This window comes from Spermophilus citellus, assembly GCF_964194105.1.
Source record: "Spermophilus citellus genome assembly, chromosome: 15".
NCBI lineage: Eukaryota > Metazoa > Chordata > Mammalia > Rodentia > Sciuridae > Spermophilus > Spermophilus citellus.
The window spans coordinates 36853007-36879367 of NC_138195.1; the positions used below are offsets into that span (position 1 = coordinate 36853007).

General features: G+C 37.4%; 1 protein-coding gene across 2 annotated transcripts in view; it reads left to right on the plus strand.

Annotated features, from left to right (window-relative positions):
- Nucleotides 1–26361, plus strand: part of ARID5B (AT-rich interaction domain 5B) — a 179619-nt gene that overhangs the window by 12342 nt on the left and 140916 nt on the right. For both annotated transcript variants that reach the window (XM_081268668.1, XM_081268669.1), the window contains one exon: nt 22406–22631. In XM_081268668.1, coding sequence (XP_081124794.1) covers nt 22406–22631 — 226 coding nt within the window. The remainder of the gene's footprint in view (nt 1–22405; nt 22632–26361) is intronic.

The window sequence follows — 26361 nt, forward strand, 5'->3', positions numbered from 1 at the left end:
ATTTGTGTTATGCAAATTAAAGGGCTCCTTAGACTCTACATATTTCTCAGAAGAGAAGTCTGTCTCAGTTCCTTGGAGAACATTTTGTGAGCATCCTAGTGCTGGGTCCTGAAGTGACAGAGATGGGAAGCTGTCCTCATGGACGTTACAGTCATGGGGAGCATATATATGGTTAATCAAAGTATCATCAACCAAGGAGTGGTTTTGTGGTGTGATGAGAATGAAGAAACATTTAGGAACCTGTGACAGTTGTGCCTGACCATGTCAGGAAGGTCTGAGGAGGCATTTTGGAAGAAATCCCATTTGAGTTTGAGGTCTACAGAGGTGAAAATGGGGAAGAGATTTCTAGGCAAGACATGGTGGAGGGAGCATCCTCCCTGCAGGATGATTTCTGGGCTGTGCCTGGCCTCGTGAATCCAGGCACCACTTTAGAAATACCCACCAGGGCCCACTGAAGACACCAATTTTTGCAGATATCATTCAGACCCCTTCGTAACATCTTCAGAGCTGCTTTATATTATTTTTTCTGTGGATATGGTAGAAAATAAGGGAAACCCCTAGACCCATAGACCAAATCTGGGCTGCTACTTGTTTTTGTAAATAAAGTTTTATTGGCACCCAGCCATACCCAATTGTTGACAAAAGTCTCCTGCAGCTTTCATACAATAGTGGCAGAGTCGTTGTGCAGAGACTGGCTGATGCATAGAGACTATAATATTTACTACCTGGCCCTTTTCAGACAATGTTTGCTGACTCCTGGTCTAAAATAATCTTATTAAAGTTAGTAGTAAAACTAGGTGTTAGCAGCTTTATTTATGACCTTTTATTTACTCCTCATGACAATAATACTGTGAGGTAGGTTCAAGGGTCATCTCCATGTTGCAGAAGGGTAATCTCAGCAGTTGACTAACTTGTTCAGGTTTCCAACTTTATTCATCAGGTAATTGATAGACACTGAGTGGGAACCCAAGCTGTACAGATGAGGGAGATGGTAGAAGGCTTGTGCTATCCTGTATACAAGTGGAGGAAACAGGTAGTATCAGAAAGCAGGTGGTCACATTACCTGAGGAATTACTCCATGAGGTGAAGCTACAACACAGCAGTGTCTGCCTTTCAAGGGCCCATTCAGAAGCCACTTCCTCTGGGAGGCCTTCCAAGGACTCCAGGGGAAAAGGAGCTGTGGAAGATGAAGATGTCCACTGGGCCTGGCAGGCAAAATGAGCAGGGAGAAGATCTGGGATGTGATGTGGAGTCGGGGGGCTTTGGGGACTGCATGCCTTATGTGAAGCATGTCTCTAAAATGTTGTCTTTAAGGCCCTGCCAATCACTGCATGCGGGGATGTGCTCGGAAATTGTCAGATCTCTCCATTTTACAAGAAAAGCCATAAATTTAGATTTTTGTATAACTTGAGTTGGCCGTTCAGTCTGATTTTTAAAACACTCTCTGTGGGCCAAGCAAAACATGTCTTCAGTCCATATATGGCCCACGTCCTGCCACCTTGCAATCTCCAGAGCAAAGCTCTGAACTTTTAAAAAGTTTTGAAACTGTCTCATATTTGACCCATTTTCTATAATTAAAGCAGAAGCAACCTGTTGGTCCTATAGGGACATAAAGGAAAAGGGTAGAAATAGGCTGAGTTTGGTAAGAGAGCATGGGTTTAGTGGGATAGAAGGTAGACTAAGGCCAGACCCCCTGTCATTTGGACTTGAATTTGAAGACAGTACTGATTAATAATTTCGCATCTGTGTTTTCTCATTCTGGTTATAAATCCTTTGTCTTGAAGCCTGGTAGAACAAAGTGTGAATATTTACTCTGCCAGTTAGTAGCTGTGTGTCGTTTTGGCTAACCTGTTTTGTTTCTCTGGCTTCTTAGTTTCTTATTTGTGAAATGGGTTAAGGTTGCTAGACCAAAAATATTGAATGAGATATTTACGGCTGTTGGGAACCAAACCATGACCTGGCTTATCCCAGGCCTCTGGCAGACGCTAGTTATCTACTTTGCTCTTCTTGGTCAACGACCAAATCCTAACTTTTGAAGTCTATCATGATGCTAGACCACATGTTAATAGTCTCTAATAAGTAATTTATTGGCTGAGTCATTTGGAAAATAATAACTAAAAAAAAAAAAAAAACGATCATTTTAAATAGTGTTAAGCTTCCTGGTTCTTCATTTATCCCCAGAAACTTTTCTTGAGTGAGGTTTAAAGTTTTTATGTTTGGGGTTTTCCAGTGACAGTGAAGGGAACTTACTCGAACCCATTCTTTTCTGCTCCATTTAGGTGTTAAAGGAGCATTAGGGGGCATGTCTTCTATCAGCCATAGCAAAATAAAGTGGGATGGGAGGACAATGAAGTCAAGAAACAAAACCTGAATTCCAAATGTCCTCTCTTTGTGTGCCAAAGTTCAAACCTGGTGCTTCCTAGGTCTCCTAGCCCCTGCCCTTTCATGATGCAACCCCCAGGAAATCTGGTGCTGATCTGCTGAATGTGCAAAACATGGAATTTATTTTAAATATACCCATTTTTGCTTCATTTACAAAGATCTCTCCAATTTCCCATTCTTAAAGGAAAAAAAAAAAACACCCCTAATTTGAAAATTTGTTTCCTCCCCTTGCTGTCTCCTTTTCCACCCCCTCCTCCTCCCCTTCTCTTTTGGTGGTGGTGGTAGGGGGTATATTCCAGTCCAACTCTTAAAGATGCCAAAAGCATCAGCAAAAGGATGTAAAGGGAAGGGTCCCTGCCAAAATGGTTGAGGGATCCTAGAAGAAGGATCTTCAAAATAGAGACTGCCTGCTGGGCCATTAAAATCCTTTTGCTTTGGGTTAATCCCACAGTGTGTATCAGATTACTAGAATTCAGATGAAAACACTGCTGCAGTACTCAGTCTCCTCAGTGAATTATTCCAAAATACATGGGTTATAAATACAGAAAATAATTGAATTTTCTATGTCTTAAGTGAAGTAATCGGTTCCATTCTTGTGAATATTCTCCATAATAGTCTGATTGTGTTTTGTGCTCCAAGGGGTGGAATATGTATCCAGAAACAATGCATTGAGTTGTTGTAAAATATGCATCCTTGACTATCTGGGCAGGCAAAAAAAGAAGGTTCTGGTAAAAAGACTAAAGATGTTTTTCTGATGCAAATTCTATGAGTCACATAAATGGTATAGTGTCTTTTTAAAATTATCAACAGACTCTGCTCCCTTTTTTGTGTGTGTCTTTACAGTATAGGTCCTATTTCTCATTCCACATTTTTGATGTTAGTTAGATCAGTATTTCAATAGACAGCCAAGCAGGTGTTCAAATCACTCCTGACACCCAGAATTCCTTAAATGACCCCTCGAAGCAGTGGAGTGAAAACATTCTCAGCATGTCAGAATATTGAGATATCTCAGTTGCCTTAATTTTTTTTTCACTTCATTTTTAAAGGCTCTTTTGTGCCTCTTCTTAGCACAGAAAAACCTCACCTCAGTTTTGGTACCAAGTGTTATAGAGTTGTGTATACACAGGTTTGTGCTTATAGGCAACACAATTCTAGCTGGTTAGCTGTGCCAAGGGTCCTTAAAAGATGAATTTTGAAAGGGCAGGAAGAGGAAAAAGAGAGATGAGGCTTGGAATTTTTCTTTTGTGGCTAAGAGCATAAAATAATACTGTTCTTGAAAAACTTAATATTTCTATTTTTAGGGGCTGGGGTTGTGGCTCAGTGGTAGAGCGCTCACCTGGCACATGCAAGGCACTGCATTCGATCCTTAGCACCACATAAAAATAAATAAATAAAATAAAAGTATTGTGTCCAACTATAAAAACTAAAAATTATTTTAAAAAATATTTCTATTTTAAAATATAGGCCTCTTGACTATAACCTTTCATTCAATTAAATTCAATATTTTTTGATATGTACCAGGGTACTATGGGATGGATAAAGAGAAAAGTAAGATTAGCCTCTTTCTCTCTAGTATTTTAGAGGAAATAAAATACAAGTTAATGCAAGTTAGGCAAAATTAAATTTTACTTGGCCCCTTCCATCCTGAAAAGTGTGCTCACATTGTTAGGTAGTTCTTGGAAATGCCTATGGATATTCCCAAAATAAAAACTCTCTTGTACAGGCAATTCAAGATCTAGACGGGTGCATGAAGCATTTTTTCATTGGCTTTTCATTCTCTAAGCAGAACATAATCTATTTCCCCAGTGTAATTGAAACTGGTGTTTAGCACCTTTATTTTGCAAACTTTGTTTCATTGTCACAGAACAGTGTACAATGTGTTCGGTATATTTGTTATCTATTGTCACATGACAAATTATTTCAAATTTGGCATCTTATTCCTCACAGTTTCTAAGGGTCAAGGGTCTGAGTGTGGCTTAACTGGGTTCTTCTGTGTGAGGGCTCTTAAAGCTGTGAATTCAGGTGTCAGCCTGGGACATTGTCATTGCAAATCTCTGTTGGAGCAAAATCTACTTCCAAGCCTACCTGCTTGCCAATCAGAGATATCAGGTCTTTTATGCTGTTGTCCTGGCTTCCCTCAGTTCCTTGCCAGGCCACATGGGCACCTTCATGGGACAGCTCATGAGTGGCAGCTGACATGATTAAAGCCACAGTCCTTTTGTAACCCAATCTCAGAGGTATTCCATCACTTTGCCTAATTCTGTTTGTTAGAAGTGAGACATCATATCTAGGCACATACTCAAGAGTGGGAGATCACATAAAAGTGTGAATACAGGAAGGTAGGGATCTTTGGGGGCCATCTTAGAGGCCCCCTACCGTGATCAGCAACAGAACTAATCACTTCAGTGGACACTTAATCTAATGAGGGTTGAAAGATATTCTTACTCCATCTTGCTCTTTTCTCTCTCCTTTTATTGTTATTATGCAGTCTCCTTGGGCAGTGCTTCCCAAACACCTCCTCCCTCTTCTGGGCATATAATTATAGATGACATGCACAGTAGACAGCAGATTGCTTTAATCTTTTAAGGATTTGTTAGTCTTACAGCATGTCAACAAGCCATATTGAGTCTTTTTTAAACCTAATGTCTTGATCAATGAATTTGGAGAGTTTTTCTGGAAAAGGCATTGTGTCTGGTATGATGATAAATCTGCAGAGAGAAGGGGAAGGAGGAGCCTGTTGCTCATACAGACAGGCTTCTTAATGCATAAGAAATTAGGAATGTTTCATGCACGGTAGTTGAGGTGGGGCATTAAATCAAGTTGGTTTTTAAAGCAAACCTAAAACTCCAGATGAGAGGAATTACTATTTCAATTTGTGTTTCTAATGAGTATGTCTACAGAAGAGATATCTCCTAGCTGCCCTTCAATCTTGTGCATATGTCAAGAGAGCAGCTAACCTGCCATCTTTTAAATTCTGTGAAAATTAGTTGTTTACAGGAAAACTGCTCTATTTCTCTTCTAGGAAGGGTGTATCTTGGTTTTCAACATAGTGCTCAAAACATACATATGTAGGCATTGAAGGTATGAGGAAAAGATGAAACTAGATAGATTTTGGTGGATTTTTAATAATGGAAATTGATTCAGGAGTAGTGGCCATGCTAAACCTAGTGAGAATTCAATAAAAAGGGGCCTGCATTCACTGAGGAGATGCCACAACTATAAAACATGCATGGGGCATGTTGTGTTTTTTTTTTCTTTTTTTTTCTTTTTGTCCTTGAATTTGGCAATGCACCACATATCTTTGTGTATTTTGTTCCCTCTGCAGAGACCTTCCCAAACCTTCCCTGACCACTCAACTTAAAACATTTCTGGTTCTGTCCCTTGCCTCCCATTATTGTTCTCTTAACAGTTTTGTTTCAGATTTTGTTTACTCTCTGGCTTTTCTGCCCCACTCCTTCTACCTACATATGCACATGACTGTAAGTTCCAGAAGAGCAGGGAATTTCATCTCTTTTATTCCTGGTTTTAACCCCAATGCCTGGCAGACAGTTGGTACTCAGTATTTCCTGGATGCATAAAAATCATGTGTGGCCATTTCTATTTATATAAATCACATTCAGCTGACAGCTTACTGTTTACTGTCCATCCCCCCATTGAATCAAAACCTTATTCCCAAGCCCTTCCCCTTACCTAGCAGAGCTCAGGGTAGATACTCAGAAAAGTGAGGATGGAAGAGTGAAGGAACCTTCTGACATAGAACAAGAAAAACAATAACATTCACTATCTAGGTGAGGAGTAGGAGGTCCTGGGCACTCTGTGCTTCTGAAGGATGATACTCATCTCTTATTCATCTTTATCTCTCATTGGTTGGATGTGTGGCCCAGTGCCTGGCACAAAGCAGAGTCCACACAGTTAATTGGATCAGATTGAATGGAGTTGGGAAAAAGCTAGTGCAAAATCTCTTCTGACAACAATAGACAAAGTTCAACTTGTGAATGCTTCCTTAAAGGTGGAGGAATGGCAACTTCTGGATTCCCCTCTGTGGCTTTTTTTTTTTTTTTTCAGAATGCCTGGTAGCATACATGCATGCATTCATTCGTTCCCAAGCTCCCCTTGGACGGTACAGAGAGCATTGTATATGGGACATGGGAAACAATCCAAGTTTTCAGTCCCAACTCTAGGAATCTTACTTTGAGGAAACCTCCCTCCAAAGAGTTAGAATCAGTTGGCTGTAGTTGCTTAATATGTCCTCAGTGTTGGCCTCTATGCCACACTCTTTGAACAGGAGTAGAAAGGTCCCCAACGTGGTTGCAAATTGGCCCTTATGTTCATCTTGGCTAATTTAAAAACACTCAATATTTTTCCAAACTGAATTTAGGGCTTTTGATTGAAGCCTGAGTCATTTACTGTGGCAGAACATATCACTACTATAGGAAAAACTAGAACTTAGAAATACAAAGCCCCTTGAAGTAATCCAATGTAGGATAATTACATTATTAAATAAAGCTGTGGGTCTCAAATTATTCTACTGCTGTTGTACATGTGAGGATAATAATGTGAACTGTGCTGAGCAAAAAAAATGTGTGACAAGAGGGAGCATGTCTGAATAATATGTTTACGTTTAAACAGAGGCTACACAAAACAGGAAGATTGACTGGGTTTCTACATTATAGTGTTCTAAATGGGCACAAAGCTTTTGGTGATTCTCTGTGAAGACTATTCTCATTAATGGCAATGGGATATCCAGACTCCATGCCAGATGACGAATAAGTTTTAATAATGCAGACAGCCTCCACTGTGATTTTCATATACCAACAGGGCAAAGGGTTTTCTTTCTTCCTTTGAGAGTCTTTATGGCCTATAGGCCTTGCAGAACAGCATACCTGACTGGAGGGTCATGTGCTTTCAAAACTGGGTTTAAAAAAAAAACAGGAGATGTAAAAAAGTAATGGTTTGGAGTCTTTCAGTACAATAGAAGAGCTAGATTGGGTGGTGGTTGGATTCGGGTTTTATTTTTATTGTCTTTAATAGAGTGTTCTTCTAGGTAATTCAACTGAGCTTTAACGTTGGAATTGGGCTCATTTATCTTCTTTTGTTAATGTTTTAATGGCCAGAGCTAAGTATTTGGGTGCCAAGCTAGTTTTCATTATGGCAACCTGAAAGTGGTTAAAAAATGGACTGTGGAGTTAACACCCTATTAATATGGCCAAAGGAAATGTGGGAAAACCTAACCACCAACTTAAGGCATCTTCTGTACATTATAAAATGCTTGCTGCTTAAAGAGGAAACCTCTAGGACACTAGGATGCAATTTCTGGCTCTCTGTGTAAATTGTCTTTTAAGTTTAGGGAGGACAAAAATGGTCTAGGCATGATAAGTCGAAGAGGAAAGAAGTGGAACTGGGAATTAACAAAAGGATATTTCTGGGACTTTCTTTGGAAATGGTCTCCTGGTCAGGGAAGCAGGCTGCAACCTAACATGTTTTAGATTAGTGTGTATTAAAAATGTATTTAGGAACATAAAATATTTAGGATTCTTGAATTACTTGTTTGATACCAAATGCCGTTGGCTGTACCATGAAGGATAGTCACATTACCTCTGACAAATCGTGCCTCAGAGCAGTCTTCTGTTTGCTTACTCCCTCTAATTGTGCCAAGTTAGGTTTCCAAAATTCATTGAGCCACCAGCTTCACTCCATTGAGGGGGGATGGGGGATGGAAAAGGTTGGAAGAGGAAAGGCGGCTTGGGAAATGGGAATCCAATACACTAAGGAGCCTCCGTGGCAAATCCATTCCATCGTGTTAAGGGAGTCAAATTAAATCTTAGCATGTACTTGAGACATTATCTTCACTGCTCAGTCAACAGAAAATTCTTCACATTTTTAACTAGCACGTAAATAGCAAGATCTGTAGTCTTACTTTTGGGGGCAAAAGCACTATAAGAATTAAAACCCGTTTTTACTGTGAAGTGACTTTAAATGTCATGCACCCCGTGGAATTGGCTAGAAATGGAGAAATCTTTAATCATCCCAGGATGGGAGCAGGGTGGGAGATGACTGTAGAAAAGGCTTAAATGACCAATTTTCCAGAAAGAAGAGGATATTACCAAGCTGGTTTCTGGTTCTACTTCAGTTTTCTCATCTTTGAAATGGGCCTAAGAATACTTATCTCAGGGAATCTTTATTTATAGGTATTGGATGAGATAATGTCATTTAATTCACGGGTTACTATCTGGATCAAGTAATAAATCTCAGGGTTCTCTCCTGCTATCTACTTTAGAGTGGAGGAGAATGAGTAATCCCGGTCTTCTTAATGGTCTTCTGGCCAAACTTTTCCTTGAAGGTATCTAGCAGGAGCTGTAGAGCATTATTGTTCCTAGACAAAGAATTAAGAAGAGTTAGGAATGTACGCAGGTACTCAGAAGGGACTGTAGAATACATTTGTGCCTCATTCTCTAATTTTTTATTTCAGTGTTATGTAATAATAGGAATAGCCATCAGTTTTTTGGATGCCTTCTCTGCTTCGACCATTGAACTCTAATACCTGCAGCATCCTAACTATGCTGTGAGGTGGATTCTTTCTTTTTTTTTTTTTTTAGAGAGAGAGAGAGAATTTTAATATTTATTTTTTATTTTTTGGCAGACACAACACCTTTGTTGGTATGTGGTGCTGAGGATCCAACCTGGGCCGCACGCATGCCAGGCGAGCGCGTTTACCGCTTGAGCCACATCCCCAGGCCTTAGGTGGATTCTTTTGTTCCATTTGACTCATTTTTTTTTTTTAGACCAAGATTAACATGCACAATAATGCAGTGCAACTGCATTTGAACCTTGGTCATTAAGACTCTAAGGCTGTTGCTTGCTGGGCACAGCAAGGCTTAAAGCACACATCTGTAATGTCAGCAGCTCAGGAGGCTGAGGTAGGAGGATAACTAGTTCAAAGCCAGCCTTAGAACTTAGCAAGGCCCTAAGCAATTTATTGAGACCCTGTCTCTAAATAAAATATTAAAAAAATGGTTGGGGATGTAGCTCAAGTAGTTAAGCACCCTGGGGCTTAATTCCTATTACCCCCTCAAAAAAAGTTGATGCTTTCTTAGTTCTCCTTTAGTTTCTCCCAACATGGAATCTCCAGAGATGGTGTACCATTAAAAGTCATGTGTTTTACGTCCAACACAATCCTTGGTTCTTTCTCTTATAAGAGAAACAGAAGTTAAGCAAGTGTATCTGCCTCTATAAAGTGTTAGCAATCCCGGTGTTTATTGTATAAGATAAGAATTATGCAATTCAGCATCAAATACTGATGCCTAATTAAGATTTAACATTATGTCACAGGTAGTAAGTTTAGTAATCTTTAGTTCAGAGAATTAGAGTTAGCCTATTAAAGATATTATAGAACAACTACCCCTTAAAAATTGCCATCCTCATTTCAGAAAAAAAAAAAGGATATTATGATGCCAGATGAAATGAGGAAGAATAAAGTCTTCAACAGAAAGTCTTCAACGTGTCAGTGTTGCTCATTTCTTCTTTCTGCTATGGAAGGCTGATATGTGAGAACCCAGGGCCCTCTGGTTTTTCGAGGGGTTCAGCCATACAGGTTCTCTGCCAGGAGAGGGTAAGAGAGGAGAGTAAGGCAGGTGTTCCTTCTCTGCTCCTTCATGGGAGATCCCTCCAGGCTGGTTGTTGTCACTTCCAAGGAAGGGTTGCTGCTGCTCAAAGGGTCTTCTCTGATCCTAGTAACTACTGCCACCTCCTCTTTGGCCCATTAGCCTGGGCTGGTGCTGGCTGAGCAGCTGTTGGCCTAGGTTCCTGTACTGTCTATCCTTTATGCCTCTTTACATCCCATCAACACCTTTCTCATCAGTTTCTTTATAAATCCTCCCCTCAGATTATCATTATACAAGTATCCCCTCTATCTCCTGCTAGCATCCTGACGGATACAAAGATAGTTCTTGAAATCTAGTAAATCTGGTTTTATAAAACCTTGCTGCACTGTCCTCTTTTTTTTTTTTTTTTTTTTTTGTTTCACAACTGACCAATGAAAGCCTCATCTTTACCATCCTGTTTTTCCTGACATTCTTGGATCTTTGAGTGGCAACCACTTACCTGTAGAGTGAAACCTTTTTACTTGCCCTGGGGCTGTACCATTAACAAAGCAAAATAATGTGTAATGGAGCACAGTTGAGCAAACTGGTCAGTTCCTCCCATTGCAACATGTCTGAGTGAGGTTTCAAATAAAGGGAGTGGCCAGAAGAGCCAGTCTCAAAGGTGGCATGTTCCCCTGCTTACCTGAGTTCCCCAGTGCACATCATAGGCACCCATGCCTTCCTAGGGCATGATCTAAAGTGGCTATAGTTGGTCTTTCTAAAAATTGACACAACAGTTTTTTTTCATTATTAGTTTCCATCTTGATGAAAATTTTCCACTCTCGTGGAACCATCTGGTATTTTAGTTTCACAATTTCTTCAGCTATCATCATTTATTGTGGTTTTGTGTTCCCAATATGTTAGGGTTTAGATATGAGGTGTCCCCCTAAAAGCTCCTGTGTTAATGCAGGACTGTTCAGAGGTGAAATAGACTATGAGAGCTGTAACCTAATCAGTCCATCCTAGTTTGAATGGACTAGTGATAACTGTAAGCAGGTTGGGAGTGACTAGAGGAGATGGATCACTGGGGGTGTGACCCCTTCCCCCGGCTTCCTGGTTGCCATGAACAGAGCAGCAAACCTCCACCACATAATGTGGTGCCTCACCCTAGGCCCAGAGCAGTGGACCCTGCCAACCGAGGACTAAATCTCTGAAACCATGAGCCAAAATAAACTCCCTCCTCTAAGTTGTTCTTGCCAGGTATTTTGGTCACAGTGACACAAAGCTGACTAACACACAACATTTATCAGGTTTCAAATGCTACAAGGCACATTCTAAAAATCTGAGCATTGAGGGAAGATTGAGGTAAATAAGCCATGCTTTTCTTTTCTTATTCCTTCCCTCCTTTGCCAGCCTTCTGATATTACCAGTCATGTGTTTATTGTCCTTGGAATTTAGCTTATTATACCTCTTCTCAGCAATACTGTTGTGTATCATGTGGTATGATAGGAAAGGTTCCATTCGTGTTTGTCTCCTGAGAGATGATATATTAGTAAAGACAGAGGTTCAGCTGTGTGTACAGAGACTATAATTACAGATGTTCAAATAAGTTGGAAGTTCAAAATCTGTCTCCTGTCATAGCCTACAGGTGGATGGTTCAGGGCTGGAATGGTGGTTAGGGGTCAAGTTTTCTTCTGTGTCTCATTTGTCTGATCCAAAGCTATATATTCACTCCCTTTGAGTGCATGACCTGGAACACGAAATTTCACTAATGCATAGCATGGGTTATAATTTGGTCACATGGTTGCACCTGGATGTAAAAAAAAAGCAGAAACATGGTGTCTTTTACTCTGTGCAAATTGTCTTATGTCAGGTAAGACATTTTCTTACAAATAAGCCAAAGGGGATGTACAGTTCCACTGAACTCAAGTTACTCTGAGACATCTAAATTGATAACAAGGAACTCAATAAATTTTTGAAATCAAACTAGAATATAGTCATGAACTTTAGAGGCGAGTCCAGATATCCCAGTGGAGAATGGTATGTTCAGGGAGTGATATGCAGAGAAAGAAGACCTGAACCTAGACTCCATCTATGCATATTTGTTTCCTACATTTTTCCAATTAGGAGATGGAATGAGGAAGAAGAGAAATTGAACAAAACAAAGTAGAGGTGGTAGATATTGGGTAGATGTTCTCCATGAATCTCTTACATATCTGTGCATCTTATAAGCAAAGCCACTGACTATCTTTGTCCTAGACTATCTTTTAAAGTTGTTTATATAGTGAACATCTTGGGAAGACAAAGATAGTGTCTTGTTCTAGAATAAGGAGCTAGTATGCTAATTTTTCAGTATTAAAGATTTAGGTTCCCCCTTCTCCAAAACAGACCATATTTTAGGACGCAGAGCAGGTTTTAGCAAATGCAAAAACAACAACAACAACACAAAAACAAACAACAACAAGAAAAAAACATGGTAACTCCTTGTGCTTTATCAGATCCTAATGAAATGAAATAAGAAATTCATAACAAGATAAAAAATAGAAACCACTTTAACACATGGTGCTTTTGAATATAAAGAAAGGGTCACAGAAGAGATCAGGGGAGAAATTTAAAAATTCTTAGAAACCAGTTAGGACAGAGATACAACATATCAAAATCTCTAAGACACTATGAAGGCAGTTTTAAGAAGAAAGATCATACGTTGAAAAAACAGAGATTCCAAATAAATGGTCTAATGTAACATCTTAAGGCCTAGAAAAACAAGAACAAAGTAATTCCAAAACCAGGAGAAGATAGGAAGTAATATCAGAACTGAAATTAATGAAATTAAAAATTAAAAAAATACAAAGAATCAAAGCAACAAAAAGTTGGTTCTTTCAAAAGATAAAGGTTGATAAACACATAGCCAAACTAATGAAAGTTTGAGAAGACCCAAATCAACAAAATTAAGAAATGAAAAAGGAGATATCACCACAGATTTTGGAAATGCAGAGAATCATTAGAAACTGTTATGAAAATGTATACTCTAATAATAAACTGGAAAATCTAGGGATTTCTAAACACATATTACCTACCCAAATTGAACTATGAGGATATAGAAAACCTAAATAGACCAATATCAATTAACCAATATCAACAGAGAAAAGCCCTAGATCTGATGAATTCTTAGTTGAGTTCTACCAGACCTTTAAAGAGAACTAATGCCAATCTTAAAATTATTCTATGAGAGAGAACACTCCCAAATCCATTCTTTGAAAGCAGTATCACCCTGACACCAAAATCAGATAAGGACATATCAAGGAAAGAAAACTACCTGCCAATATCCCTGGTGAACATAGATGCAAAAATTCTTAATAAAACATTAGCAATCTTTATTCAAAAGCACATTGAGAAGATTATTCACTGTGATCAAATTGGTTTCATCCCACAGATGCAAGATTGTTTCAGCATGCTCAAATCAATAAATGTATTCATCACATAGATAGAATTAAGGATAAAAAATATCACACAATCATCTCAATAGATGCAGAAAACAGCCTTTGAGAAAATCCAGCACCCTTTCATGTTAAAAACACTGAAGAAACTAGGCAAGAGAAAGAAATTAAAGGAAATAGGAAAGGAAGAAGTCAAACTATCTCTGTTTACTGATGACATTATCCTATTCTTAGAACACCCCCAAAATTTCCACCAGCAGATTCTAGACTTATAAAAAATTGAGCAAAGTTGCAAAATACAAGGTCAGCATACAAAAATCAATACCTTTCCTATACTCTGATAATGAATTTTCTGGGAACAATATCAGGCAAACAATTGAATTCACAATAGCCTCAAATAAAAATTCACTGAAGAAAGAAATTGAAAAAGATATCAGGAGAGCTGGGGTTGTGGCTCAGTGGTAGAGTGCTCGCCTAGCATGTGCTAGGCCCTGGTTCAATCCTCAGCACCACATAAAAATAAATAAGTAAATAAAATAGAGGTATTGTGTCTAACTACAACTAAAAAATAATAATAAATATTAAATATATATATATATATCAGGAAATGGGAAGCCCTCCCATATTCTTGGGTAGGCAGTGTTAATATTGGCAAAATGGCCATATTACTAAAAGTGATCACAAATTCAGTGTGACCCCCACCAAAATACCAGTGACAGTCTTCCTAGAACTAGGAGGAAAAATGTCCTAAATTTCCATTGGAAGAATAATAGACTCAAAGCAGTCAATAATACTAAGCAATAAGAGTAAGGTCAGAGGTATCCAGACCTCAAATTATGCTGCTGAGCTATGGTCACAAAAACAGCATGGTATTGGTGTAAAAATAGACACAAAGGCCAATGGAATGAAATAGAAGAAATAAATTCATATTGTATAGTCATTTGATCCTTAACAAAGTGCCAGAAGCACACATTGGAGGAAAAATAGCCTTTTAAACAAAAGATGCTGGGAAAACTACATGTCCATATGTAGAAGAAGGAAACTAGATCCCTATCTCACTCTACACAAAAACCCAACTCAAAGCAGATCAAAGAGGTAGGAGTTAGACCAGGAACACTGCAACTGCTAGAAGAAAACAGGGTTAACATCCCAACATATTGGTACAGGCACCAACTTCCTTAATAAGACTCATAAAAAAATAAAATCAAGAATCAAGTAGGATGCTTTAAAAACTTCTGCACAGCAAAGAAAACAATTAAAAGTGTGAAAGGAGAGCCTGAACACTGGGAAAAATGTCTTTGCCAGCAACTCTTAGAAAATTAATATCTGAAATATATATAAAGAACTCAACACACACACACACACACACACACACACACACACACACACATACACACACCCACCGGTGAATACATGGGCAAATGATCTAAACAGACATATCTCAAAAGAATAAATACAGACATCCATCAAATATATGACAAAATTTTCATCATTATTAGCAATCAAAGAAATGCTACTCAAAACTATACCGAGATTTCATCTAACTCCAGTTAAAATAGCAATCACCAAGAATACAAATAACAATAATTGCTGGTGAGGATGTTCGGGGAAAGGTACACTCATACATTGTTGGTGGAACTGAAAATTAGTACAACCAATTTGAAAAGCAGTATGGAGATTTCTCAAAATGCTGGGAATGGAACCAACATATCTTACTCCTAGGTATCTCTCCAAAAGAACTTTAGCTCATTATAGTACTAATGCATATCAATTTTATAGCAGTGCAATTCACAATATCCAAGCTATGGAAGGAGCCTACGTGTCCATCATTAGATGAATGAATAAAGAAAATGTGGCATACACAGTGGAATTTTATTCAGCCATAGAGAAAAATAAAATTAGAATGTTTGCCAGTAAATGGACAGAACTGGAGAACATCATTCTAAATAAGCCAGAATCAGAAAGTCAAAGGTCAAATGTTTTCTCTTGTCTGCAGAAGCTGGAGAGAAATGAAGACTTTTTAAAAAATGTAAATGTCATGAAAATAGAAAGAACAGTAGAGTCCAGGAAGAGGATCAAGGAGTACAGAGGAGGAATGGGAAAGGGGAGGAACTGCAGAATGGAACTGACCAAATTATGCTGTGTGCATACATGAATATATCACAATGAATTCCACTTTCATGTATAACAATAATAAACCCATTAAAAACATACACAAATTGAATAAAGTCCTGAAGAAGGTCAGAGGGAGGGAGGAGGAGAGGGAAGAGGTCACTGCTGAGGATTGAAATTGAGCAAATTATGTTATCTGCATCTATGACTATGTCAAAATGAAGTCCACTATTACGTATAATATAATGCACTAATAGAAGTATATAAACAAGTGAAGATTTAGATTCACTAAACTCAAGACTCATCCCAATGTGTGAGCACCTTTCATCTATCGCTCCTTGTGTCTTTTTTTGGGGAATTGGATATTATAAGGCCCACACAAATGCTGGGACATTGATTACTGCTAGCACCATGAGCAATAAACCATCCTTTGTGTCCAGGAGTCTCTTAGGCACTGTCTGCATCCATGAAACTGTGGGAGGCAAATTTGAGTAAAATTTGGCCACAGAAACAGCATGGTATTGGTATAAAAATAGACATGAAGGCCAGTGGAATGAAATGGAAGAGAAAAATTCATATTATATAGTAAAATCACAGACCCTTCTCAGTTCTTAACACGAGGAAAAGTTCAAGTCAGAAGTAGCATTGTTTATTATCAAATGATACAAAGGGGTCAAGGAAAATTAAGAATAAGAAAATGCCTATACACCATGGAATATTATGCAGCACGAAAAAATGACAAAATCATGGAATTTGCAGGGAAATGGATGGCACTAGAGCAGATTATGCTTAGTGAAGCTAGCCAATCCCTAAAAAACAAATACCAAATGTCTTCTTTGATATAATGAGAGCAACTATGAACAGAGTAGGGAGGAAGAGCAGGAAGAAAAGATTAACTTTAAACAGAGACATGAGATGGGAGGGAAAGGGAGAGAAAAGGGAAATTGCATGGAAATGAAGGGAGACCCTCATTGCTATACAACATTACATATAAGAGGTTGTGAGGGGAATGGGAAAATAAACAAGGAGAGAAATGAATGACAGTAGATGGGGTAGAGAGAGAAGATGTGAGGGAAGGGGAGGGGGGATAATAGGGGATAGGAAAGGTAGCAGAATACAACAATTACTAATAGGGCATTATGTAAAATTGTGGATGTGTAACCGACGTGATTCTGCAATCTGCATTTGGGGTAAAATTGGGAGTTCATAACCCACTTCAATCTAATGTATGAAATATGATATGTCAAGAGCTTTGTAATGTTGTGAACAGCCAATAAAAAAAATAATTTTCAGGTTAAAAAAAAAAAGAAAATGCCTTGAGTTAGTGACTAATACAATGGTTCTCAAACTTTTTGGGGTTCAGGAATTTTTACACACAAATTACTGAGGACCCCAATAAGTTTTGTGTATGTGAGTGATACATATCAGTATTTATGGTTTTGGAAATTAAAACTGAGAAATAATTTAAAATGCTAAATTGACTTAAAAATAATAATATGACATTCACATGAAAAAAAAATGTCAAGCTGAACTGTATAGCTTACACCAAATTAAGTCAAAATTGGTCAAAATCCTAAATGTAAACCATTAAAGTATAAATTTTTTGATGCTTTTGTTGTTGTTTTGCATGGTGCTGGGAATTGAACCCAGGTCCTCAAGCATGGTGGGCAAATGCTCTACCACTGAGATACTTTCTCAGCCCATCAAAGTAAAAAACTTTTGGATGAAAACATAGAAATTCTTTGTGACCTCAGATTAGGCAAACAGTTCATAGATATAAAAAGCAAAACCACAATCCATAAAACAAAAAGCTGACCAATGGAACTTAATCAGATTTAAAACTTTTGTTTTATTAAAGAAACTGTTAGAAGAATGCGACAAAGAGGGAGAACATATTTTCAAGCCACATATTTGTCAAAAGACTTGAATCTAGAAGTTTCAAGAACTCTCAAAACTCAATAGTAAGAAAGCAAACATCACAATTTTTTAAGTGGGCAAAAGATTTAACATCAACTTCTTTGAAAAAAGATATACAGGTAGCAAATTAGCACCTGAAAAGATGTATGATATCATTAGTCATTAGGGAAAGGAAAACTAAAAAGATGATGAGAAATTACTATGTACATATTAGGATGGCAGTAATTAATTTATAGGGTCAGTATCAAGTGCTGGCAAGCATGAGTGACAACTGGAACTTTCATATGGTGCTGGTGAGAATGCAAAATGGCGCAGCCTCTCCAGAAAATGGTTGGGCAGTTTCTCAAACATTGCGTAGCAATCCCTCTCTTAGGTGTTTACTCTAGTGAATTGAAAATGTGTGTTCACACAGAAACCTGTGCATGCAAGTTTATAGTAGTTGTGTTTGTAATCACCAAAATTGAACCTGCCCAGATGTCCCTCAGTCAGTGAATGGATAAACAAAGTTTGGTGGCCATCCACACCATCAAATTCTGTTCAGCAATACAAGGTAATAAGCTGTTGACTCATGCAGCAACATGGGTGGATCCCAAAAGTATTGTGCTGAGTGAAAGAAGCAATCTAAAAGGTTTTTATACCATATGATTCAATTTACATGACATTTTAAGAAAGAAAACCAAAGCAAGAGCTGATCAGTGGTTGCCAAAAGTTGGTGTGGAGTGGGGGGAATGTAACAAATACAACATAATACAAAGGGCTTTTGAGGGTGATGGACTGGTCTATATCTAGTGATTGTGGTGATACTGGTTTTATGATTCTGTCCTTGTGTTAAAATTCACAGCACTGTATACCAAAAAAAGGAAAATTTACTCTAAATTAATTACAATAATAAATTAAAATACCAATATAAACCCACTATGGAAAAGTAACACATTTTAATGAAAATTAACTATATTCTCAAAAACAAAAAGATCAGTGGCAACAGTGGCATGGTTTTATGTTTTTTGTAAATCTCTTTACTGTCTGGCTTAATAGAGAGCTGGATTCACGTATGCGTTTCTGCATTCAGACAGTTGTGATATCACATGTCACAGGTCTGGAAAACCCCACTGCACACTTGAAAGAGAATGAGAGTGAGAAAAAAAGCCTATGTCTTGATATGATTAGAATTGCTGTTTTCACCCACTGGACCACCTGAAAGGGTCTCAGGGATTTCCAAGGCTTCCTGGACTTTACTTTAAGAACCACTAATAAGACATGTCATCCGAAATTTCACTCATTTTTTCAAAAACTTGCCCTCCCCATATCCACATATCCCCATTATTTCTGTAATGGCTTTGTAAAAAGTGATCCACTTATTGGCTTAAATTTATTTAAAGAGGAAACTTTCTGTATCTCCTATAAGTAGAAAACCAGTACCACTTTTCCATAAATAGAGAAACCACAAAAATAAATAAACAACGAATAACTTTATGTAAAGTTTCCCTGTGAAAGACCTGAATTCATCTAGGCATGCTACACTTTGGAAAACATCAATGTAGAGAAGTAATGACACATAGCTAAATCTGGCATTACTTCATTTGTGCCAACCCATTGAATCCAGGCAATTAATATAAGAGGTAGACAGTGTAATCCTTTTTTTTTCTTTTCATCAATGAAAAAAAAAAAAACATGAAACACAGGGAATGTAAAGAAATTGCCCTATATTTCATTGGAAGTAAATTCCAGGGCTGAGATTTGAACCCAGGCATTCTGGCTGCAGTCTAAGGTACTGTGTTGGTGGAAAAGAAACCCAGGTCCTCATCTAAATCTTGCCATAAGTTGACACCAGGACATGCCACTGAAGCTCATTGTCCTCATCAATAACATGAGATGGACTGAATCTGTGGGTATAAGTGAAAATGTACCTTTGATGGTACCAGGCAGGTTAGGGAAGAGTGGACTAAATATAATGTGATAATGAGTGGTGGGGATTTTACGTCTTGTCTAAAGAAGGCATCTGCTGCAGCTTAGTTTCAAGTGGTTTTTTTGTTGTTGGTTTTGGTTTTTTTTTTTTTTTTTTCTTTTTCTTTGTTTTATTTTATAAGAGAAGGTTGAAGTCTGGACATTTTTGTGTAAAATTTCCAATTCTTTAAACAGTTGGTGGGACCAGGCATACACACCGGCTGGCTGGTCTGTGATTTCTTGACTAGATTATCTCCTCTGACTTAGAGGATTCATGATTAAATGGGCTGCTTTTGTACAGTGGTAGAAACAAAATCCGAATTACAGAAATAATTTTAAACAACGATGAAAGGGGATAAGGACTTAAAAAGTGTCTTAACACAGCCTACATAAATATTGATTAAGAGCTGGGTTAATTGAAAAGTCAAGGTACATTAATAGAATAACAAAGTGTATTTCTTTGTGTTCCTTTTGTGTTGTATTAGAGCAAATCAGCAATATTTATCCAGTGCTAATTCTCAGTTTGCAGAGAGCTAATGTAATCATGAGATGAGCTTATTGAAATTCTTTTCTTAGACATAGAGACTTGCCCAAGAATGGTACATATTAGGAACTTTAGTCAGCACTTGCTCAGAATAGTAAATATGAGCATGTGATTTATGCCACTGTGTGTTCAAAGCAATGTTTCCTGAGACATTTTCTACTTGTGTGTTGACTGTTTTGTTTTTTGGAGATTGGTTTGCTGTTTCGCCCTCCTCCACTTATCAGATTTCCTTTTAAATTCTGGCATTTAACAATGTTGCAGGGCCAGTTTCTCTGTGAATCCACAGTAAAACATACTGGTTGTTTCACAATTAATACAAACTGGGGTTTATGGTTTGCATGTTTATGTGAATTCCTGCATTTGTTTTTTTTTTTATGTGTGTGTTAGAGAAAAGGAACAAGCACAGAATCTATAGACTGAATCTTGAAAGATGAGTTGATTCATCAGTGACATCAGAAGGATTGTATTTTCTCTTGGTTAATAAACTATTTGTTTGGCGGGTGTTGTAAGCCTGCCAGAGCTAGTCATGCCATTTCTTGGAAAAGATCTGAAGCAACTGGTAATTGAAATGATAATCATTTGATCATAGTCAGAGCTATTTGAAAATAACACTCATCTCCAAACTTGTCTATTCTAGGAAACCTTATTTGGTCAGAATGTTGCCAAATTCCATTTTTACTAACGTTGAGACTGATATATCATGCAACTTAATTATTTTCCAGTACATTCTAGATTTGATTGCTGGTATGTCCTGTCCAGAAGCTATTCCCATATGCTTTGAAATAATACCCAGTCTGAGTTTTTATTCTGACATTTAATAATCACCATGTAATAGCTATAAAATGCATGACAACTACAGATCTTTTATTTCAAGAGGATAGTGTGGTGAGTCTGGATGAAATCACCCGTTGAAATGGTACTTTGTAATGTGCCCCATTGTTGATAAAGTATTGAAATTTTTTTTCTTGAGCAGAAGATGAAAACACATTTTCCACTTAGTTTCTCCTTTAGTGGAAGTTCATATTTGATCATGATAAGGGAAAAGATTCCATTACCAAAGTTTTACTTTTCATTTTTGATAGAGTATTTGTTACTTTCTGATGCCTAGTAAACTTTCTTCTCAAGAGCAACTTGGGACTGGGTGAGGAAAAGTGAAATTTTAGATCCTACCTTAAGACTTTTTAGAAACAAATCAGGGCTTCTTATTATGTGAAGCTTATCTTAATAAACCCCTTTTGGTTTGAATTGAAGTGGTGTTTGCAGTGGTGTGTGTGTGTGTGTGTGTGTGTGTGTGTGTGTGTGTGTTGGGGGTATGGGGGTGTGTGCATATGTGTAGGTGGGGGAAGGAGGAAAGAGTTATGTTTAACAGTAAAATTAGCCAAAATCAGTTGTGAATTCCTTGTCTTTAATAGCTTAGAGACATCTTCCTGTTGTTGTTTTGTCTAAAATATTTCGAAGGTTTTGTAAGCTTAGGGGTTTTCACAGCTAAGCCCTCTTCAGAAATGTGAAGTAAAAGAAATAAAAGGAGTCAGTGCAAGTTGAAATGTCAAATGCTTCAAATAATTTAACTTAAAACCCAGTGAGACAATCTTTATAAGCCTTTTTCAAAGAATTGTTGGGCAAGGGAGCCTTCCCTTTGTTCCATGTATGGATATCTATTAAATATCTTGCTGGATTAATTCTGAAGCAGAAAAGTTGGTTGTTTCCTGGAAGCAATTAGAGATGCTTAAAATTCAAATTTATGATCCATAGGAGGAACTTAAGTTTCAACTTCTACTCTTAGATTCAAAGACTTTCTCCTCACTCCACCCTCTCACCCCCTACCCCATATGTATTAAAAGAAAAAATCAGTTCATTTCTCAACTTACAAAGTTTTCAAGAAACATGAGAATGTGTAAGTTTCTTTCAGTGGGAAGCACATAACATTTATGAAGTATTTCTTTTGGGATTACATCACAGTTTTATTTAATTTTTAGGACAAAAGTTAAATTCAATATTTGTATATAAGCCAAGGGAAAATGTACCATAAACATAGGAATTTTGGGGTGAGTCAGAGTTCCAAGAATCCTAGATTTACTTAGGCCATTTATATGGAGACAGGCTAACGATTAGTCATCTAGCCCTTGCTTTTTACATTTGCAATTAATTGCACCTAAAAATCAGCTTTTGCCCAAGTGGTGAGATTAAGGTAGAGTGAGCTTTGCAAATAGCATTCAAAATGGCTATTAGGATTACTGCCCTATTTTTTTTTTTGGATACTTTCTAATTGTGTAACAAATATATCATTTAAATTATTGTTTAAATAACTAGCAGTGAAAAAAACAATAAATCTCCAGTGAGTTATTGGAGATCCTCTGATATTGAAAAACACACTGCCTGCTTGCCTAAAGTTAAACATTCACATGGCATATCAGGTGGGCTGTGTGGGAGGGTGTATCATTTATTTTTAACCAATAAATAATATTTTTTGCCCATCTCACGTCTTGTAGGATGAAGTCATTGCTGTTTCCGAAAAGGTGATCGTGAAGCTTGAAGACCTGGTCAAGTGGGTCCATTCTGATTTTTCCAAGTGGAGATGTGGCCTACGAGCTGGGCCAGTGAAAGCAGAGGCATTGGGAAGAAATGGACAGCGAGAGGCTCTGCTGAAGTATAGGCAGTCAACCCTCAACAGCGGACTCAATTTCAAAGATGTTCTCAAGGAAAAGGCCGACCTTGGTAAATATGATTTTTGCTTCTAAATCCAATACATGGGCATAGATCGTAACCTACCTTTTTTGTTGTAGATTTTTTTTTTTCTAGTGAAGTGTGTCTCCATTTGTGTGTATTCACACTTTATGCTCAAAAGGGACTGAGAATACGGATGGAGAGATGATAGTGGGGTGGGTGAGGAATGGTTGAACGGGTGTTCCCTGTGGGATCACAGAGCCCTGTGCTGAATGATGTCCTTAAACAACTCATAGGGCACCATCAAGACATGAGACTTAAATTCAGGCACCTAAAATTGAATTGATGAAGAGTTGCTGTTAAGTAGATAGTGCCACCATCTATTGATGCCATGTCAGAATTTTGTGTTTTACAATGGGTAGAGGGCAAAGTGAAGAAAAGAGATGAGTTACTTAATGTGAAGTGAGAGAACTACCGGAGGCAGGGGATCCATGGATTTGGCAGTTTATGTATGGATTTCCTTGAGCTCTAAGCATTCAACTGTGTTCTTTTCTTTTTTTCCTTTCCCTCTTCTACTATAAGTTTAAAGGAGAAAAGGAGCTTTGGAGTGTGACTAGTGCTTGAACACTAATTCTGACACCTACTTAGCTGTGTGGCTTTAGGCAAATAATTTAACCCCAAAGCCTCAGTTTCCCCTTGTGTAAAATAGCGTCATTGTGAGAAGAGAGGTGTAAAGAGTCCAGCCTGGTGATGACAGACACAAGGGACTGCATAATTGATTCTGTTGCTGTAACACTTTCTTCTCCCTCCATGATTTCTTTCTTTGTTCTTTTCCTTTTGTTTATATCCTTCTGTTGCCTTCACTGACTTATTCTCTTAGCATTGCTCAAGACCAAAAAGTTGTTGACCTCTGATTTAGCCTAGTTATTTCCTCTTTAGGCAAAGAGGAACTTCACTTTTAACATATTAAGGGATCTTTTTCTTTCATTCTAACACAATGCTGATTTTCGCAGCCCTACTTCCTGTTTTTTTTTTTTTAAACCTAGAACTTAACTATTACAAGAAACCTTGATGATTTATTTTAACTGGCATAAAGAAACTGAATAACACCAGTAACTGACTGGGTCTTTCATGTGATTCTGGTTTGTGACGAGCTGTGCTGTGTTTTGGGAACAGCATTAATATTGACTTACAGTTTGCTAGTCAACAGTTTACTGATGTCAGAGGGTAATATTTGGGACATGGCAGCCTGATTGTCATGTGCACAATTAAAGAAAAGTATGAAGCCAGGGTTTTTTTTCCTAAAGCCAAAGAATTTTTTAATAGTCTTCTTATATATACTGTCACATGCCCCAATTTTGTGAACGCACAATGACTACCCTCATGACGTGTGAAAATGCTGAATAATATATCCGTTCTGTTGCTTTCCTAATGTAGGATCTAAGATGTATTGCCATTGTCTTATGTTTTCCTTAACATTAAAACCTTTCTTTGTTTGATTTTTTTTTTTTAGTTGTGGAATATACTGTTACTAATAAAAAAAAATTAAACAGGAAACCCACGGGGGACAAAAGGATGTGTAGATGGTTAAGCTTGATGTCACACATATAAACAAGAGTATTTATAGCAGGGTTGTTTTGTGTTTCAAGTGGATAGTTTATTAATGAGCATGAAACGAAAACCAATTTCTTAATTCCATCAAAAAGATTTAGAGACTTTGATCTCTTGGATTCTAAAAAATATCCATAATCTACCTTTTTTTACAAATTGATTCCAGAAGAAGTGGGTTTATAGACAATATTAAAAATACTTGCAGGTGGTTTGGCCTGGAAAATCTAGATCAGTGGTTTTTAAATCTAGTTACTCTTCAGATTCACTAGGGGAATTTAAAAAGCAATACTGTTTACTGGGTTCAGCTTCCTCAGATTCTTTCAGGTTGGACTGAGGCAAGGCCCAAGAATGTGTGCTGATAAAAGTCTTGCTAGGTGATTCAGAATTTTTTTTTCCCTAGTCTTGAGAGACATCTCCAAGATTAGTGCTGAGGACAGGAAAATAATCAACAGGAGATTTGGTGGGCAAGAAACACCATGTACCTTTTCTTTTTTTAATGTAAACTACCCCTTTAAGGATAGAATTTAGGGCCTTGAAATTCTACTCAGTCGGTATGAACTGTGGGGAATTTGAGACAAATAGCTTTTGTAATTGGAATGCACACTGTGTTGTAATAATGTGGAAAGAGAAACAAAAACTTTCCTTAATGTAATGAGTTTCCGTTATCTGCCTGATCTAAGGTTTGTAAGTCGACATTGTCAGGAATTATACTGGGGAGAGAGGGGGTGTCGTTTGCTGTACACAATCCTGTCCCACCAACTCTCTCTTTAGCCTCTTCCTTTCTCTGTGTGCAGCATCAAAATATTTGTTGTCTGTACTTTTCTTTCTACACAGTGGTTTTCTTATCTCTTTTTCTCTTGGCCACACTGAAACCATCTCCAATACCACATTGTTAATCGAAGTTCACACACTTATTAGGTTTTTCCTTCTGTAGAACCCTTCCAACTTCTCATTGTTCTTACCAAAGAAAGATGAACTTTGAGATTACCTAAGACCCTCCTCTTTTTTTTTTTTCCTGGTGAAAGTAAACAAAGAATGCAAAGATCTCACCTTTCTATAAATAAAGTAAAATTCTTAACATGTTATTTTTTTTAACTGAGTGATTTCATCCTGTTACAAAATTAATAATAAAGAAAGAAATTAGGTTGATTTTTAAAGAAGGGACTTTAAAATATCCAGGGTAATTAAAGAACTCTTCTTGCTCTGTTTAGGTAGAATAAGGTAGAATAAGTTCCCTTTAATCCCAGTTTGTGTCACTTCCTGTCTCTGAATAGTAAAAAAAACCAAGAATGTTCTCACAAATGCGCGTCTGCCAACAAATTAATACTCCACAAAGAGAAACTCTGCCTCAAACGGCAGCTTCCAATAATTGCTGTGATTCAAATCACAAGTCTTTCATTTTTTATACCCCTTCCTTCTTGAAGGGGCACATTTGGACAATATTTGAGGATGACCCATTTGTTTCTTTAAAATCTCTGGAGTTTTCATTTAAGACTCTAAATGACTGTTGACTAAAATTACAGAGAAGTGTAGTGGAAAAACTAGTCATCTTTAAAAAACACTTGTGAAATATGGTAAAGTGGCTTCACGTCTTCCCTTTTCTTTGTCCTTTTCAAAGAAAATTCCATATGAAACCAGTGCAAATTGTGACTTTACTGGGTAAGATGTTTTACCTTCTTTCAGTCTATTTCATGCTGAAGTTTATTTTTAAAAATGAAGAAAAATAACTATGTTAAAATAGAAGGGTTAAGGAATGTATTATTCATAAGCATAACGAACACAAGAACCTGTTTTTCCAGAAGAATCGGGTTGATTAAATCATTCACTACACAAGCCTCTAGTTATTTATTTTTGTCTTTAGAATTACAGTACTTAGCTTTTGTAATAAAGTGGACTTGATACCCATATTTGGTATGGCAGTTGGAAGTAGTCAAATGAAGAATTGCTTCATTTTACAAAATTTTTAGCAACTGAGGAATATAAATACTATCAGTTAAACATAGCAAACTTGCATTTTTTTATTTCTTGGGCTATAGTTTGAAAAAAAATCAAATTATTTTATATAACACTGCTTCTTACAGAGTTCCTTTAAGTGAAGTATGAAAGCTGCAGTGTAAGCTTTATTGGCCTATAAATATGTCATTATAGTTGGACTACATTTATATGCTTT